We start from the raw sequence: 19,403 nt of genomic DNA, 5'->3' as shown, positions 1-19,403 counted from the left end.
GGGTTCCTAATGAGCTCTGTAAGGCTAAGTCTGTGAATTAAAAACAGCAACCAGGAACTCAGGACTGTACCTGTATGAATTCCCCCACCTTCTTCTGACTATATACCTGTCTTCCTTATAAGGGAAACAAGGAAGTAAGATAAAGAATTCCATAACCATGCTGATAGCCCTTAGGCACAGCTTGCAGTTCACCTATCCAGGTGGCACACTGTATTGTTGCCTTGTTTATGTTAATGTAGTGTTCTGGTAACTGAGAATATTTCTTCTAAAACCTGCCTGGACTGAAGTTCTCAATCGTTAAGTTCTCATAAAGTTTCTGCACTGGGCTCATTACGCTGGACATAATTAATTTTGATATGTTTTGTATGTGCAGCCAGATCTGAAAGCGAATGGGGATTGAATTGCTTTGCCTTTTTTTCCTATTCCTGCAAAGAATTAACTATGTACAAGGTAAGGCTCACAGGTGATGTATTAACTTTTGGAAAAATGTCCTATCCTGCTCTTTTAAAAACTTTTTTTAAACGAGTATACTAGTCCTGTTATGCATGCAGCTGTATCTTTCCACTTGACTATCGTGTAGCTGTTTTGAACTGAGTTTCGTTCCTGTTACCGAGGCTATGTATGGAATGTAATCCTAAGGACTGCTTAATTTTACAAATGAATAGTGCAAGAATTTACATTGCATCTGTGATTCTGTTACGTTTTATAGAACCTAATACATTTTGAACTTACAGCACAAATAAATATCCAGAAAAGTAGCAGCAGTAGAAAATGTCTGGTGCACAAAGAGCTGATGATCCAGCTGAATCAGGAATGATAGAAATCAAGTACATGAAACACAATGACTGATTCATACAAAAAAATTCTTTTTACAAATCTTTCTTTTTGCCAGTTGTCACCATGGGAAAAACTGGATATTCATTTCAGTCAAGACTATGCTTCGACGTAATTTTGTTTCACAATGACTTCAATTTCACGGCACTTTTTGGTCACCGTTTTGAATATCGAAAGACATTCAGTTCAAAGGGTGGAAAGGGTACACTGGCAGGCTGTGTTTGGTGAGGTTGGAACAATACCCAGAACATTTTGTTATCTGCAATAATTATGCTGTGTTCTGATCTATTATATTTCCTTTATTTCTATATGCAGGGAATTGTAATCCAGGGAGTGCAGTGAATTGTGAAGAGTGTTTGCTTTCTGGACCGCATTGTGGATGGTGCTTTCAAGAGGTAAAGTGAATTATCTGAAATATTTTAAAGAAACACCAGTACTTGAAGTTGGTATGAAAAGAGTCTGTCCAACTCTCCGCTCTGATTCTAATCCTGCCCTGAGGGAAGAAATTCAGAAGCTGAATCAAAAGATTTATTTCAGAAACTAAGGGCTTGAGCACACCCAGTAAAATATTTGACTTCTTTTAAGTAGCTGGTCCCCAGCCCTAAACGCTAATCTACCACACAAACTAGGTTGTTTACATTCCCCTCCATTTCAAAAAATAATCTGATGTGTGGCATGGAGAGCTGCTGCTTGAGAAACACAAATCCAAAGCATTTATTAGATTTTTAGCAAAAAGAGGCATTGCGTATTAATAGCGTAGAAAAGTATTTTCCTAAGGATTGCTCAGTGTATACATTTTCTGAGATTTTGCAGAATTTGAAAGTTTTTGGCAAAAAAGAAATATGGTGACAGAAACAGAGAGATGGATAAATGACATGAAGCAAAAGCCTGTTGGTAAGAAGATATAACACAAATCTATCTGGAAGGGAAGGGGAACTATGTTTCAGAACCCAGCTAAAGAAAAAGTGTGTAGATCTAGTAAGGGCAAAAACAGGATTGACCCGAAACTCTTCGTTGACAGACAGGGGGCAAATGCCCCCTTAAGGCAAGGTGCTTAGTACTCATGGCTAGCCAAGTCATTTTGGTGCTTAAAGAAAAAACCCCAAAAAGTCCACTCCACCCTGCTCCTGGCAGTAAATAATAATAATAATAATAATAATAATAATAATAATAATAATAATAATGCAGTTACTTAGAAACTGTCATTCAAGGCCAAAGGTACTAATTTTCTGCAATTCTGAGCATGTACAATTCCACATAGAACTCGATATGTGGGACAATATTTGCATTCCTCACAAACTCAGCTTTTGCTTCCAAAGAAAAGAAGGAGTGCAATTATTGTTGTTGTTGTTGTTGTTATTATTATTATTATTATTATTATTATTATTATTATTATTATTTAATTGAAAGAAAATGGTTGACCTTTCATGACCTTCCTCACTATGCCTAATGATAGGGCCAGCCAAGGCTGAAAATATGTTTTGAATTTGTTCTTGAAGAGAAAATTTTCACACACTGCAACAACTACATGAAAAGATCTATTGAGTGGCCCCTCTAGGCTCTTAGTGTACAGTCTGCATGTTTTCAAATGACTGTCCACAGTTAAGAGAACTTGAACCTCAGTCATGGATCAGCCACAGCTAAGAATTTTACAGTGTAATCCAATGTGTATCAGCTCAAAAGTATATCCCATTGAGTTCAGTGGAGCTTACTGCTTGGCAAATGGGTATAGGATTATAACCTTAAAGTGCTGTCTACTTTGATGGGGAGATTTGGCCATGTGGTTAACATTCAAGCATCGAAATCAAAAGGAACTGAATGTGCTTAACGTTGACTGAATTGCACTCCTCCTTTTCTTTGGAAGCAAAAGCTGAGTTTGTGAGGAATGCAAATATTGTGCCACATATCGAGTTCTATGCGGAATTGTACATGCTCAGAACTGCAGAAAATTAGTACCTTTGGCCTTGAATGGCAGTTTCTAAGTAACTGCATCAGGCATTATTTTCACAACATATACAGTACTTAGAGAAAACAGTCTGTGAAACTATTTCTTGTGTTCAGAAGTTTCCAATGAAGAAATTATGTTCTACTGTGCATCAATGTTCCATTGTTTGGATTTTCTTGGAATATCCCAAACCTTTATATTTTTGTTTGTTCCTGAAAGTGAACTAAATATTCACTTTCAGAATACTCCTTTTGTATGGGATGGCATTCTGAGAAAGAACTAGAAACCGCATTGATTAAGCAAAGAGAGGGGAGAAGCAGCCTATCAGTTCTTCAGTTCCTCGGTTTCTTCTATACAGCATTTCAAACTTTTAAAAGTGCCAGTGGTTTTTTAAAAAAATCTGTACAACTATGCGTAAGCAAATGCTACATGTACATGTGCATAAAATGCATATATTAGCATTTAAGCATACACAAATGCTGAATTTTCATGAAAATGCTTTTTAAAAGCAGATAATTGCAAATTGTTGTGGAGGGGTACAGAACTGAATTTAAGATTGGGGAAATGAAAACTGAGGGAAACCAGAATTAACAGGTTCATCCATCTCTAATCCAACTAGACCAATGCTTTCCCCCCTCACAAAATGCATGTAAATTAATGGTCTTGGCAGACCACTTAATCATTTTTCTGCTTGTTGTAGTTCACTGTGTTAGATGCTATTCGATTTTTAAGTATATCTCTTTTATTTATTATACTGGAATTTATTGGATTACATTTTGCATTTCATAGAACTTGAATTGTCATGAAATATAAAAAGCAATAAAAATGTAAAAAAATAAAAAATAGAAAGCCTGCTTGCTTTGCAAAAACATTGGAATCAGTCCAGTCAAGTGCAGATTCAGCGATGTTTGTAAAGGAGCCCCCCTAGATTCATCAAAGCTTTCCCAGGCACAACACAAGTGTAGGAATGGAAGTCTTATCTGAAACCTTTGCTTTGTGTTGAATATCAAGCTTGAGGAATAGTTGTGTGCATAGCTGGTGACTTTTAGTTAATCCCCCAAAAGACACTAAACTATTGTTTCTGTTTGCAATTTTTTTCCTGAGCATGTCCTTTGCCTTTTCTTTTTCTTTCTTTCCCCTACCTCTTTTTTGTCTACAATCACCAGCACAGACTGTTGGCTAAAAATACTGAGTCTAAGCATCCTTAAAATATGGGCTGACGTGGTAATGCATCTTTCTTTTTTTTAAAAAAGTCAGCAGATTCAGAGTGTTTTTCTGGAGATGATCATATGCTGTTGTCTCTAAGCATTTCGTAGCAGTAGGTGATTTTTATATATACTGCTTTGGCTGTGAAAGCTTGTTTGCCAAATTAAAAATAAGCCAACATCCCCTTTGAATATATTAATAAACTAAGTTTGGTTTTCATGGAAATATGAGGAATAGCAATCTTTCGAGAAATTATGTTGAAGACGGAAGCACTGAAAAGTCTGTATTGATACTGTTATGGTATATTCTCAGGGAGGACTGCAAAGGCAGATCTTATATTTGTAGATTTAAAATAGCCATGCTCTATTATTTATTCAGTTGCCTATCTGAAATTGCATGACTTGAGGGGGCAAATGTGCTTAAGACAGTTTTGGTTTTTTTAATGGTTGACAGATATATGGCAATCACAGAGACTTGTCCAATCCAGAACTTTCATTTGGGCAGTGGAACAAAAATGGCCCACTCAGAAGCCCTCTTTGTAAGTTACTTGAATAAAGAGGAAAAGTGAATATAGAGGGACTGTGGGCTGCACTTTTGACCCACCCACTATGGCACATGATTCCCCAGCCCAGCCACCACCATACATGTGTTAGAATAGCTATCTGAGGCAGGCAAACCTTCAGGCAGTTGGCTCAAGATCCATGGAAACCTTTGCATAAAGGGGTAAAAGTGCAAAGGCATCCCTGACATAGATGCCCATGCTAACACATGGATGGCAGGGGTGAGACTTGGTGGGGAGGGTGAGTCTTACATCAGGGAACTGGGTCAGATGTGCAACTCCCACAATCACACTCTACATGCTTTTCATTTTCACATCAGCAACTAGAAGAGTAAAAGCTAATGGAAGTTTAGAGATGGTAGTCTCTAGAAGCACCATCACCTCACCTAACATTAACACAGGAATTGCACTTATTTGCACTTAGCACACTCTTTTTTTGTTGTTATTATTATTATCTCTGAATTTTGAAACACTTATACAATTTACTTTAAAAATTACAAGGATAAAAATATGTTACAAAAAATGTATTCCTCCTTCTTTAGAATGATTCCTGAGAATATACAGTACCCCAACTCACCCTTCCCAACATGGAAGAGGTTATATCAGAATTGGTTTTTTTCCAGTGACTTTTCTAGAAGAGGCCTGTAAGTGGACTGCTGGGTCACACTAATGCTTACTATCAGATCCTTCAAAAAATCCTAAACTGATGACATAACTGGACAAACTATTTTTGAAATGATTGCATGCTTATCATTTCAGATCTATTTCCAGCTTACTTACATTATTATACGTCATGCGATATTTCACAAAAAAGGAAACCATAATATGTGAAAGTTATTAATTTTGTCAAATTATCTTTTTCTAATTATCACATCTTTTTTTCCTCCTAATTTAGCCATAAGCTATTTATCCATTCTGAGATAAAGGGTATATAAGACACTTCCCAATTACCCAAAGTCTCACTGGTAATAAGAAACAACAAATAATCAATAATACAACAACAACAACAAATTCGTTTATTGTGAGGACCATGCCTGTGCACAAAAATCAACACTACAGTAGTTAAAAATTGTTAAAATTCATTACATACTATGCCGACAAAACCTTCTTCCCACAAAATAGAAAAGGAGGGAAAATGAGCAGCGAGTCAAACAGACGATGGAGGGGTCTTTACATTGTCGTTCATAAATCTTTCCCTGGCTTTCATGGCCTTCATCACAAAGACCGCTACCACATGGGTAATGCGTGGGTTTGCATCAACTAACAAAAATTTTACTCTATCTTCAGGACTGGTTATAGAGTTGGGTATAATTTGCAGCAATGCATCTCTAAAGCCCGAATAAATGGGGCAATAGAGGAAATAATGTGTAAGGTCCTCTTTAATTCTCATAAGGCAAGGACATAGACGATGTTCTACTGGGGTTTTTGTGTATCTACCGGTCAGGTAGGCAGTTGGCAATGTTTGAAACCGTGCCATAGTAAAAGCTCTCCGAAGGGTGGGGTCAGTGATCTCGACCAAGTAGTTGGCACAGATTTTGACTGCTTTTACTTGGGGGAGCCAGTAGGAAAACCCAGAGTTCTTTATCTTGGTGGAGTCCATAAAGGCGTCTTTTTCAAAGATCCATTCCCGAACTTTATCAGCGCTCCACAATTTGAGAGTATTTAACTCAGGTAGGTTGTATCTGGATAGAATGTCTGATAGACTTTTATGCCAAGTAGTGTTATTTTGTAATGATACAAAGGCTTGTTTAGCCAATAAGGTGTTCGGGGCATCTATGAGGTTGGTAAAAAAACGCAGGAATCTTAAGTGTGCCCTGGCAGACACAGAAGGTAATCCTACTTCCACTCTTAGGAGAGCTGCCGGAGTACTCTGAGGGAGGCCTAGAATTCTTCTGAGATAAAAATTTTGGAAGATTTCAAGCCGTTCTAACAGCTTCTGATTCCAACCCCAGAGTTCTACTCCGTATAACATCTGTGGAATCACTTTTCCAACAAAAATTTTTAGTGCCGGGATCACCAGTTGCCCTCCCCTCGAATAAAAAAAGCTGAGCAGAGCACCAGTTGTTCTACGTGTTAGAAGGGCTACAGTCTTGAAGTGGGCAAGCCAGCTAGATGTGGCTTGGAAGGTGATACCAAGATATTTAAAGAGGAGACATTGTTCAATTTTGTGTTCATCTAGAGACCATCTAAATGTATGTCGAGCTCTAGTAAACACCACAATTTTTGTTTTATCATAGTTTATCTTTAGAGAGTTTTGAGAACAATAAGCTGCGAGCCCCTCCAGCATGCTGAGTAGGCCCCTTCGAGTGAGTGCCATGACCGCCATGTCATCAGCATATAGCAGTATGTTCAGGTGTTTGCCTTCCAGGGCAGGAGCTGATGACTTATACTTTGCCATATGTTGAACAATGTCATTTATATAAAAATTAAAAAGGAACGGTGCTAACAAACAGCCCTGTTTAACCCCTTTCCCCAGTGGCAGAGGGTCAGTATAGTTGCCTGACATCCCAGTTCTAATTTTAACTGTGGTGTCTGAATGTAACTCTCTAAGTATTTTGAGGAGTCGTCTATCAATATCTGTGCCATATAGTTTTTGCCATAATTTGTCCCTACAGATTGAGTCAAAAGCGGATGTGAGATCTACGAAAGCCACAAAAAGTTTGCTCTTATATGTCTTTGTATACTTATCTATCATTGTCTGTAATACCAAACAGTGGCCTATTGTACTATGGCCCTTTCTAAACCCTGCCTATTCCGGATTAAACAAGTTAGAGTGGTCAGCCCAATCAACCAATTTGTTTAGCAGGTGGCGAGTATAAAGTTTATACACAATGTCCAGGAGACTTATGGGGCGATAATTTGAGGGGTCTTGGGGGTCTCCCTTCTTATAGATGGGGGCTACCAGGCTCAGTTTCCAATTTTCTGGGATTTTGCATGTATCATTTATTGCCGTGAAAAGTTGGGCCAAAAAAGCAGCCCACCACTGGGCATTTAGTTTAAGCACCTCAGGAGGAATCATATCTTCACCGGGAGCTTTGCCATTCTTGAGTGTATTAATTAGCTGTAAGCATTCTGATTCGGTAACAGGTTCCCAGCCCATTAATAGATCGTTTTTAATAGGAGGAAACTGGCTCGGTTTAGCAATGTTTGGAGCTGTGTATAGCCGGGAAAAGTGTTGGTACCATAAGTTAGATGAGATACTATTGGTTACAATTTTCCCTTTGGGTGAGACTCCCTGAGCAATTATTTCCCAGAACTTTTTATCGTCCCGCGATTTGATCGCCTTGTCGAGAGCCTCCCATTATTCCTTTCTATAGAGGGATTTCTTAAATTTTAGAGTATTTTTATAATGAGAGCGCCACCTGTGCAGGTTTTCCACTGAGGACAGGGTCCCTTCCTGTTTTACCTTATTTTGTAATTTCCTAAGCAAAGATCTTATATTCCTACAGTCTTTGTCGAACCAGGCCCTCGAGTTATTTTGTTGTTTGGGAGGGTTGGAGTTCGTAAGTAGTGGGAGGAGCGACTCTGAGACCTGCTGAAATGTTAAAAATGGGTCAGAATTTGATAAAATGCATTGGTCTCTCAAGGCCAATAAGTCAGGTGAATGCAGGTGTAGTTTGATTTTGAGTTCCAGGTCGCTGTTCCATTTACGCCTACGAAGGGCCAGAGTTGGAGGTGGGTCTGCACAGTGATTACGGTATTGCGGATCCTCCAAACCGCGGGGGATTAGTGAGATTGAGATAGGGAGGTGATCACTCTCAGTTCTGTTGAAAGTCCTAAAGCCCTGTGACCTCTCCAAAAGTTTTGGGGAGACCAGGATATAATCAATAACGCTCGCACCTCTAGGCCCAAGGAAAGAAAAGAAACCCCCTGACCTATCCATATGGGTACCATGCAAATTAAACAAATTATGTTTGAAGGCAATCTCCATTAATGTAATGCCTTCCTTATTCAAGACCTTATCGTCAGAGGACCAGGGAATAAACCAATCTGCCTCTGGCAGTAACTGAGATTTAGAACAGTACGTATTAAAGTCGTTTCCTCTCCTGGCGTTGAAATCACCTGCCGGCAGGATATCCATGCCAGGGAATTCTAGTTCAGCCTTCTCCAAACATAGCTCTAAATCTTCCCAGATTTGTGACGACTGGGAAGGGGTACCTATGGGAGGGATATATATATTAAAGCAGAGGAAGTCACCTCCTTCACTGCTAGAGATAAGTAGGATTTGTAGGTTGTTACTCTTCGCCCACTGCTGTTGCCGGACCTTGCACTTTAGCTTGATGGAAACAAAAGTGACTAAGCCACCACTAGGTCGGCCTCGGAGATTTGGTTTTATCGCAGGGGTAGCAAAGGCATCGTATCCCTGAAGAAAAGGAACATGGAGATCTAAACACCATGTCTCCTGTAGACATATAATCTGAAATTTTGTAAGGAAATCCAGAAGGTCGACGTCACTAATGTTACCCAACTGATTTCATTTGTTTCCCTTAGTTCACCCAATAGAATTATTATTGAGTCTAATTGTAACTGGTCCCTTTGACATTTTGCATGTAACAAGGTAAAGGTAAAGGTACCCCTGCCCGTATGGGCCAGTCTTGACAGACTCTGGGGTTGTGCGCCCATCTCACTCAAGAGGCCAGGGGCCAGCGCTGTCCGGAGACACTTCCGGGTCACGTGGCCAGCGTGACATCGCTGCTCTGGCGAGCCAGAGCCGCACACGGAAACGCCGTTTACCTTCCCGCTGGTAAGCGGTCCCTATTTATCTACTTGCACCCGGAGGTGCTTTCGAACTGCTAGGTTGGCAGGCGCTGGGACCGAGCAGCGGGAGCGCACCCCGCCGCAGGGATTCGAACCGCCGACCTTTCGATTGGCAAGTCCTAGGCGCTGAGGCTTTAACCCACAGCGCCACCTGCGTCCCAATGCATGTAACAAAGTAGTTGTTAAAAATATTTTTGTACTAGGATAACCCCATCATACTCTGGGTGGCATTTGAAAGGGACTTGCAAGGGGAAACAGCTTCTTCTGACATCTTCAGTTTATTTGCAAAAGACACCATTGTGTGTCAAGGCTTTATAAGACAGCGAAAAAATACATTTTTAAATGATTTCAAAACTTCCCCCTTGGGTAAACAGCAGTTTTTGAATGCAAGTACCGTACTGGAAAGGCATTTGGAATGCTATACTGGCTCATATTTTCATCTATTCCAAAATGCCTTCTTTAGTTATGATGCCTCAAAATGCACTCAACACACAATGTTTGTTCAATGACCCATCCTTAGTTTTGACTTGCAGTTTCTGGCAATCAGAATTTTTGCATATCTTGAGAACTAGATGCACATCATCATTTTGGGCAGAGACTCCCTGACCACAAATTCTATTCTCTGTAATGTGTATTAAATTATATACTGCTGAAAATATTGGTGATGGGTGTAATGGAATGTATGACTATGACATTATAAGCAATGACTCTATTGCATTGATTTTTTCCCCCTGCTTAATAAGTGTGCATCCTTGTTGCTGGAAGGCTAAAGTGCAGGAGAAAGAGACTAATCTATTGAAAAAGTCAATTATAAGTACACCCCTTTTGCACACAAAAGTTTCAAAGTAAGTCATAATTGCACTGTGTCCTGTGTATCCCCACTTACAAATAGGGATTTGTGACATAACTTATATAAAAAATATTATGCTATGCCTTCAGTCATTTGCAGAATTGGTATCATATAGTGTTGCATTGCACTCTGTTCTTGCACTCTTTGTTTCTTATAGAATTTTACTGATCCATCTGAAATTCTTAGAAGGTGTGGCACTCCTGAAGAGCTTATTTCGAAAGGATGCCAACTGAATTTCATTGAATTTCCTACTTCTGAAGTGCTAATTCACAAAAACAAGCCTCTTAGTGAAGGGCCGCAGGAAAACAACTCAGATGTTACACAGATTTCTCCTCAAAAGCTAACGATCCTATTGCGGCCAGGTAAGTTGTATTGTTCATAAATGCTATTTTTTAAAATCATTTTGTAGCTTTGTAGATAGCTTCCATTTGTTCATATTAAATATCAGGATGTGAGATGTGACATATTTAGGTTGCAATCCTAAACTTGCTTACCAGAGTTGCGCTGAACTTAGAGGAATTTACTTCTGAGGAAACATATTTAGGCTTCTTAAAAATGGAAGTTATGAAAGAACACATAAAGATGTGTAAGGTGGATGAGCTTCTGGGAAGTCCCGCCCCTGCCCCACCCCCGCCAAGCATCTGTGCAGGGGAAGATTTATTTCCTTGTATTTCTTCTACTGCAACATTCACATGGCACAAAACCAGCATTTTTTTAAGGACTCGCCCTATTTTTCTGATTGCAAATTATTTTAACTAATTTTTAAATTGTGCTTTTAAATTGCTGTAATCAGCCCTGGGAACTAACGATGAAGGATAGGTAAGAAATATAAAGAATTAAGAATTTCCACCGATATCACCTAAAATCATATCTCCCCAACATTTGTAAGATTGTTACAGATACAGGTCAATTGTTTGTTTGTTTCCTAAAAGCTTGGAAATGATCACAGCACATTTTATAAATAAATTTGGTAATTGTACTCCACAGCAGCAGTGGCAGTTGGTGAAAGCTGTAGCTGAGATCACATAAACCAACCTTCATATGTAACTGCCTCACACTATTCACAGGCTTCAGATGAATCTCCAGGATAATGATCGGTGGGATTCAACTAATGAGTCCCATCAGCAGAAAACACGCATAGATTTTGGCTTGCTCAGTGGAGCTTTCCTCCCATGAGCCCCCTGAAATTTGCTTGAATTCCTCCCATTGAGAAATTAGCATAACCAACATGCTTCTTTTTGTTGGCTTTTGCCTACTCAGACAGTTTTCCTATCTATGCTTTTCACACGTGGCTCTTATACTGCTTTGTCAACTTTCTTAAATTACCATAAATATGGAATCAGGCCAGATCTCAATATTTTCTTTTATAATTCATGTAGCACTATCAGTGTGCATGGCACCACACTCTGTCCCCACCGAAGCTTCACTTAGTGGGGTCGTGTGGCTGTGGCTTCTGACAAGATCACAAGAGAGCCTAGCAAGATCACACAAAGGGCTCTTGCAAGATCTTGCCGGAACCCAGAAGCCACCACAACCACTTCTCCTCACTTGTCTGGCACTAGGGGGCATACCTGTCGAGGTGCCTATAGAGGTGCCCCTTGGATTCTGCCACCTGAGGTGCTCCCCCAGTCTGCCTCATTGACAGGCCAGCCCTGCAGCTAACACAAGAGGAGCCAACGCATTTTTTATTCTTTGTGAGAGCTACAATCAGGTGGGGGTGACGTGGCCGGGGTTGGCGCAAGGGGGCATCAATCCCTTGCCCCCAAGCCAGATCACCGCAAGGGTCTGGATGCCCGGCCGCAACACTACCCACCACGGAAGGTGAGTGTTCCTACTATAAGAGGATAATATTTTGAAATGGGATTTAAAGTTTTACATCGGAAAGAAGAAAAACTGGGTGCTAATTCAGTTAAAATCTTGATGTGGCAGTGAGAACCGCCTTTCTAACACAGCTTCCCATTTACAAAGTAATCAGAAACTGAAATGTGTGGTGTAAATGTAATGCACATATGATGAATCAACACATCTGCTTGCATTTTTGGAGCCTTCTTAGGGGGGTTGGTAAGAACTCTGCTTGGAAATGTGGCTGTAGGGGCTCATTATGAGCTTCTGAATTTCAGAATGTAAAACTCCTCAGCTCATCTCAGATGTGTCCAGAGATAGAAAGGGTACAGAAACTGATGAGTAGGAGGTTCTATATGAGGGCAATGTCAGGAATGCATCCCGTCAAATGATTTTTCCAAAGTTCCCAAGGCTATTCCCCCATGTTTTATTAAGAAGTTTACATGAATGCTGGTAATTAACAATCGGCTTTCTACACTTCCAACATAAAATGTTTTTCTTATGACATGGTTGCCACAGTGAACCCAAAGTACATTGACTTTTGTGTTTGTGGCTTGTATAAAGCAGCACCCATGTTGCTTGAGATGATTTTATCCATGCCCAGGAACATCCTATACAACAAGCATAATGTGTGAATCAAGACTTAGGCTGCAATCTCCACTTATCTGGGAGTAGACCTGTTGAATTATTTGGGCTTATTCTTGTGTAGACACCATTAGAATCACACTGTAAGTATGTCTTTTAGCACATTGTGATGGCTAGTAATACTGCTGGGAACACTTCTTTGTTACAAAGGACCAGAAAAAGAATACTGTGAGGCAACAAGAATCAACAGTTCCAGTCAATATTGCATTTCCCTTTTCACTCTCTAACGACAGCTGTGTTAATTTCTTTTCTGTTTCCCCTGTGGTTTCACAAGGAAATGAAGAAACGATACAAATCAATGTTCGTCAGACTGAAGATTATCCAGTTGACCTCTACTACCTCATGGATCTTTCAGCTTCCATGCATGATGATCTGGAAACCATTAAGGAACTGGGTTCTACCTTGTCAAAAGAAATGTCTAAACTGACAAGTAACTTTCAGCTGGGTTTTGGGTCTTTTGTAGAAAAACCAGTTTCACCATTCATTAACACCGTGCCAGAAGAAATCAAGAATCCTTGCCAGTGAGTAGCAAAAACATCTAATTCAAATACATTTTGGATCAGATTTCTGTCCTTTTCAGGGGTAGAATTTAATTTGGGTCTAGGAGGCAGGGTAGCCAGTTACCTTCATTTTCAAGGGGGCTCCAGTCTCTTTAGTTGCTATTTTCTTGGGGTATCAGTATTTCACCTTTTACTTGTGTTACATGAATTGAAAACAATAAAAATGTGGGCAGAGCAATCTAAAAGTGTGGGAGGAAGGAGAACCAAAGGCAGATGAACCTTATTTTCCTAAACCCTTAGCTCAGTAAAGCAAAGGCTGCTGAGGTTTCCATGGTGGTGAGCAAAGTCTCCACAGGTAAGTCTCTGTCTCTAACCTTGGAGAGACAGTCTCTGAAACATCCTGTAGTTTCTTAGAGGCCTTCCTAAGGACCATTGGATTGACACCTGAAAAAATTATCTTTCAGATTACTTTTATTTTTTAAATTTTAATCAAACAATTATACATGAATATGTATTTGTGTGTAGACAGACAGATAGACAGATAGAACAAAAGTAGATGTTGTGAGCCCTTATGTTTGCCAATAGACTTATACTTCAATCCTGGAAGGATAAATACCCACCGTCCATTGCACAGTGATTTGAGGACCTTACCACCTTTGTTACATTTGAACGTATTTTTATGCATGCCAATTTCATGTGGATACCTACTTGGGCATTTGGAGGACTTTGATCATACTGTTTGTTTAATTTTAGAAGGAAGAACTGGTGGCTATTTTGTTCTCAATGTGAGGTGACAGTGTGCATATTTTTTCAGCCATTTTCTAATCTATCTTTTTATTTGTTAAATATGACACTTAAAAGAATAAAATAAAACTAGACAGACAGACAGAGACGTTAGGATATAGGAAGGCACCATTTTTCGTTCCTCCCTGTATTCATCACATGCAGCACTGTTTCCATTACCCTGTAGATCAGCTTCTGCCAAAAATCATGTTATTTGTCTTGCTGTCCACTGTAGCAAAATTTTGTAACTTAGGTATTTATTTATTTATTTATTTGATTATGGTTTGTGTTCAGCATACCGCTAAGGAGATTGTTCCATCAGCACAAAAATTTCTGCTAGCCTGATAGAACTATCTTCTCTCTCCTCCCCACCCCCTAAACTATTCTGAGTGTTCTCATGATCCTCTAGAACAGATTTGGGAAGGGCATGGGGGCTCATAGGAAGAGCAGAGGTGTGGGGAAGTCCCATTACACTTGCAAGAATCAAGACCGCAATACCTCAAGGACCACCTCTCCCCCATATAAACTGACTCAGACTCTGCATTCATCATCTGAGGCCCTTCTTGGTGTGTCTCCTCCACATGAGGCCCAGAGGGTAGCAACATGAGAACAGGCCTTCTCTGTTGTGGCTCCCTGTTTGTGGGATGCTCTCCCCATGGCGGTTCACCTGGTGCCTTTAGTGTCTATTTTTAGGTGCCAGATGGAAACATTCTTCTTCAACTAGGCCTTGGGCTAATTCATATTCTAGAGCCTTTTAAATGTGTCTGTGGGGAGGGTGGGTATTGTTTCGCTGTTTTGTTTTTAATTATTTGCTTGTTTTTATCTTGTATTTTATTCTGTGAACCACCCTGAAATCTTATGATGAAGGGAGGTATATAAATCTAATAAATCATCATCATCTTTATACTGGCTTCTGCTTGTGCAGTGCCTTAAATGAATATGGCCAAATGTAACTATTATGTTATTCCACCCCATTTATTTTAGTGCAGAGCAAAAATAATGGGGGGGAAAACGTAATCTTATATGTATTATTCACAGTCTGAAAGTCACAACAGTGAATACTGATCATATTCACTGGATTGATCTCCGTTCCAGACATGGGATGAATAAGTGAAGGCCTGCAATTTCTGCAGCCATTTCCATTTTTGTTGGGAATCTGGGGGATTTGATGCAATGTGTTGGTTGCCTCACATCTGTGTGTTGCCTCCTCCTTCTTGAGTTAGACTTTTACCCCTTGTCTCTCTAGAAGCAATTCCACTGATACCAACTACATTTTCTGCTTTTAACATAACCTGAGTAGATTTGTTTCACTGCTTTCATAGTTTTGACCCCTTTCTCCCTGCTATTTGGAATCTGTCCGTACCTGAATTTGGTACAATCTGGTTTGGATGTTAATTCTTGAACATTTTTGAGCATATTTTGCCTCAGTTGGAGGTAGTGATCATTTTTATAGCATTAGTTGTGAATTATGAGAGCTTTAACAAATTATAAGGCTGGGGGGATGTTTTTGGGCTGATGGATAATTGATGTGTTGGTCTGGAACAGATGAATTTAAATCCCACTGCAGTTGTAGAATACTGAGACTCTGTAACAGTCAAGTCTTGTGAAGTCTCTGTAGCACCCTGCTTTATGGGATCATTATACATTTCACTTCTGATCAAATAAACACCGTAAGAACATTTAAAAGATCTGTTTTTGTCATATAGCTAGAGTGTAGAAGCTGAAAGCATCTTTACAAAGACTACAAGCCTTTTTTAAGCTATTACTGAGTGTATGCCAATCTCTAAGCCAGTGTTTCCCAACCTTGTGCCTCCAGATGTTTTTGGCCTACAACTCCCATCATCCCTAGCTAGCAAGACCAGTGGTCAGGGATGATGGGAGTTGTAGGCCAAAAACATCTGGAGGCACAAGGTTGGGAAACACTGCTCTAAGCATTTGCGGGTAAATAAAGTTCCACAGTAGAACATTGTAAATAGCAAAGTGCCATGCTGTATCTTTCATTAATAAGAATTTTCATGTGATCTGCTGCATTAATTGTGTGTCTGTATCTGCAGAAGTGTCCCACATGACTGCTCTCCAACATTTGGATACAAGCACATTCTGTCATTGACAAATGATGCTGAAAGGTTCAACGAAATTGTGAAAGAACAGAAAATCAGTGCTAATATAGATACTCCAGAGGGAGGATTTGATGCAATTATGCAGGCAGCTGTGTGTAAGGTAAGGAAATCTAAATCAAAACTCTTTAGGTAAGTTCTGTTGCTGTGTTCACCATAGTAAACCACTTCCCACAGAGTCCAAGTTTAACTAACATGAGCAGGACTGAAATCTTAACTTCCACTTTATAAACGCTGATGAATTCAAGGTGCCAAGAAAGTCCTCTCAGCAGCATCTGGTAGCAGGTGGTACCATCAAGAGGGCCTCTGATGCTGACTGTACTGTAAGGCCTGAAATGGTTAGTATTAGGGAGAAGACCTTTTGGGTATTTGGGTCCCAAGCTGTTTAGGATTCCACATGCTAGTACTAGGGATGGAGAAGAAATTTGATTCAGTTTGCATTTAAAGGAGAAACTGCAAATTTTGTACTTTCCGAAACAATATGTGAACTGAAACACAGCCATCCTTCAAAATTTCCACTTCTCTGAATGTTGCGTTGCAGTTCTCCACTCAAGTAATATATACAAAAATGCCAATACTAGGGTAAAGTGTGCATATAAGTGCATATATGAATACAAATAGCATTCAAAATGCATTATATTCGGCAAGATTTATTTGCAAAAATGTGTGTATTGGAAGATATCCGCACTATAATTCCGATGAATTTTCATGAGGGCATTAATACAACAACAACACAGGTTTATGTGAAAAGCTTACTAGGAAAAAAAGAAACAAAATTGACAGATTTGCCCATCCCAGCTAGTACTAAAACTCTGAAATGGGCTTGATAGCTTGCCAGCAGCCAGCACAGTACATTCAGGACTGGTCATACATGATCCCATTGGGCTGCCCCATACCACTCACTCATCTGGCAGCTGCATTCTGCACTAGCTACAGCTTAAGGGCAACCCCACATAGTGTGTTTGTATAGCCCAGATGGAAGGTCACTAGAGCATAGACTGTTATGAAGCAAGACAATGATACAGAAGTGCTGTACTCATACATTAGCAATGTATCTGCTACCATAATCTGTTTACATTTTTATTGCAGGAAAAAATTGGGTGGAGGAACGACTCATTGCATCTGTTGGTCTTTGTGAGTGATGCCGATTCCCATTTCGGGATGGATAGCAAACTGGCAGGAATTGTAATTCCAAATGATGGAGAATGCCACTTGGATCATAATAATGAGTATTCCATGTCAACTGTTTTGGTAATATGCTTCAGGTTTTACACTTTACTCTTCTATAAATAAATTGTATGTGCAATGTGCACATTCAGAGAAAACAAATGAAAGGACTATTGGGGCCATTCCCAACTGAATTTGAATAACACTATCGGAGATACTTAGATCATAGAATGCCGGGGGGAGGGGCAGGAATCCATCTGAGAACTAAAACTTTTATTTTATTTTATTTTATTTTATTTTATTTATTTTATTTATTTTATTTATTTTATTTATTTTATTTATTTTATTTTAATTTATTTTATTTTTTGCCTGCCTGCCTGCCTGCCTGCCTGCCTGCCTGTTATCCCACCTCTCTACTGTTGTGGAATCTAAGGCAGCATGCATGTGATCACCCATCCAGACACTGACCAGACCCAGTCCTACTTCACTTCAGGAAGGTGGTGGTCTCACCTGACTTCAGACTATACCACGGAACACACATTCCTTTTCAGGAGTGTGGAAAGCAACCACCTCTCTTCACATCAGTGTATCAGCCCTTTTTTAAATATGCAGAGCCCTGGATTTCTTTGGTAAATGGCACTGTATTAATCCCATTAGGGCAGCTCTGTAGCAACTCATATAATAAGATGTGCTACTTGAGTTTTGAGTTGTCACCTGTTTTATTACAGGCATGGTTTCTGTAGTTTTTTTTATTAGGACTTCAACACAAAGACATTTTTAACACGTGAAGTTTTTTGTTGTTTTTTTGAATGCCTGTAGATACATGTTTGGCAACACATCACTGGATATATTAGCATGCGTTGGCCTGGTGTTGAAGAGCCATGTGCAGGACTGTAAAATAAAACAAATGCAACTTTTCACCAGAGGCATGTATTAAGAATATACATAGGTCCAACTAATCCAGAGATGAGCACACAGAGGCCTCAGTTTCTAGACTCTTCTGTGCTACCATCTTCTTTTGATAAGCCAAAAGACAGCAAAGCCATGTTTTTGATTTAAAGTTTAACTTTTGCTTGATTTATTTTTCTTTATGTTTGTCTTCAGGAATATCCAAGTTTGGGACAATTGATAGACAAGATTGTGCAAAACAACATTTTATTAATTTTTGCAGTGACAAAGGAACAGGTTCCTTTGTATAAGGTAAGAGACATATTTCTTACTTGATCCTCCTTTTCATGTGTGTTAAGATGGCACATCAGTACAAAAAGCACTGTAAAGCTTCCAACATCCTCTAATTAAGGTTCCTAATCTCTTTTATAGTAGCATAGATTCAGCACACATAGGCACTTAGTCTAATTCGACACTAAAAATATGGAACCAAGACTTATTTAGCAGAAGAACTGCATGCTCTACAAGACACAAAAAATAGAGGTAGTGTTTTTAAGAAGAGGGGAACAAAAATGCCATAGAAAGTATAACAATAGAATAGGGGTTCATACATTATAAAACTTGGTATAATGTTCCCAATGAACAGAGGAAGTCACTTGAGAACTCTGATACAAGGATAAAACTGATGAAGAGATTCTGAAACGTGATGCTTTTTATAACAAGAGTGGTAGCCCACTCAGATAGTGAGGGATGTAGCATTCCAAAGGAAAATGGAATTTTGCCGTCATTGAGAGGTGGTTAGTGTTTCAGGATGAAATAATACTGCAGAGACTGAACGGAAGCCAGGGACTCCTTATCTAAAAACATATCCACTCAATATTTTCCCTTCAGTTCTGAAAGTCCTGTGTTCCCCTGGATATAATGCTCAGCCCAAGCAATGAATGCTTTCTGAACAACACAGTCCAGACCACATTTCTGCTCCATAATAATGTCATGTGTGGCTTAGAAGGCTTCCCCTTGTCTCACAGCACTAATATCCCTGTACCAAAGACATTATAGCTTCTGTTGCAGATTATGTACCATATTTTATTTTATCCCTCCCTCCCGCAAACACATTTAAAAGACTGTAAAATATTAATCAGCCAAAGGCCTGGTTGAAGAGGAATGTTGTCGCCTGTCGCCTAAAAATATATAATGAAGGCACCAGGCGAACCTCCCTGGGGGAGAGCGTTCCACAAACGGGGAGCCACTACAGAAAAGGCCCATTCTCATGTTGCCACCCTCTGGACCTCACGTGGAGGAGGCACAA

General features: G+C 39.6%; 1 protein-coding gene across 5 annotated transcripts in view; it reads left to right on the top strand.

Moving 5' to 3' along the window:
- ITGB6 (integrin subunit beta 6) overlaps window positions 1–19,403 on the top strand; it is a 68,504-nt gene that overhangs the window by 25,520 nt on the left and 23,581 nt on the right. For all 5 annotated transcript variants that reach the window (XM_083707418.1, XM_083707416.1, XM_083707415.1 and 2 more), the window contains 7 exons: window positions 374–450; window positions 1,150–1,229; window positions 10,310–10,514; window positions 12,914–13,160; window positions 15,977–16,142; window positions 17,129–17,290; window positions 18,311–18,406. In XM_083707418.1, the coding sequence (XP_083563544.1) occupies window positions 390–450; window positions 1,150–1,229; window positions 10,310–10,514; window positions 12,914–13,160; window positions 15,977–16,142; window positions 17,129–17,290; window positions 18,311–18,406 (1,017 nt within the window). In that variant the 5' untranslated portion in view covers window positions 374–389. The remainder of the gene's footprint in view (window positions 1–373; window positions 451–1,149; window positions 1,230–10,309; window positions 10,515–12,913; window positions 13,161–15,976; window positions 16,143–17,128; window positions 17,291–18,310; window positions 18,407–19,403) is intronic.

Source organism: Podarcis gaigeae (genome assembly GCF_964106915.1).
Source record: "Podarcis gaigeae genome assembly, chromosome: 1".
In the NCBI taxonomy this organism is placed as follows: Eukaryota; Metazoa; Chordata; class Lepidosauria; order Squamata; family Lacertidae; genus Podarcis; species Podarcis gaigeae.
This window is presented reverse-complemented; position numbering and strand designations above follow the sequence as displayed.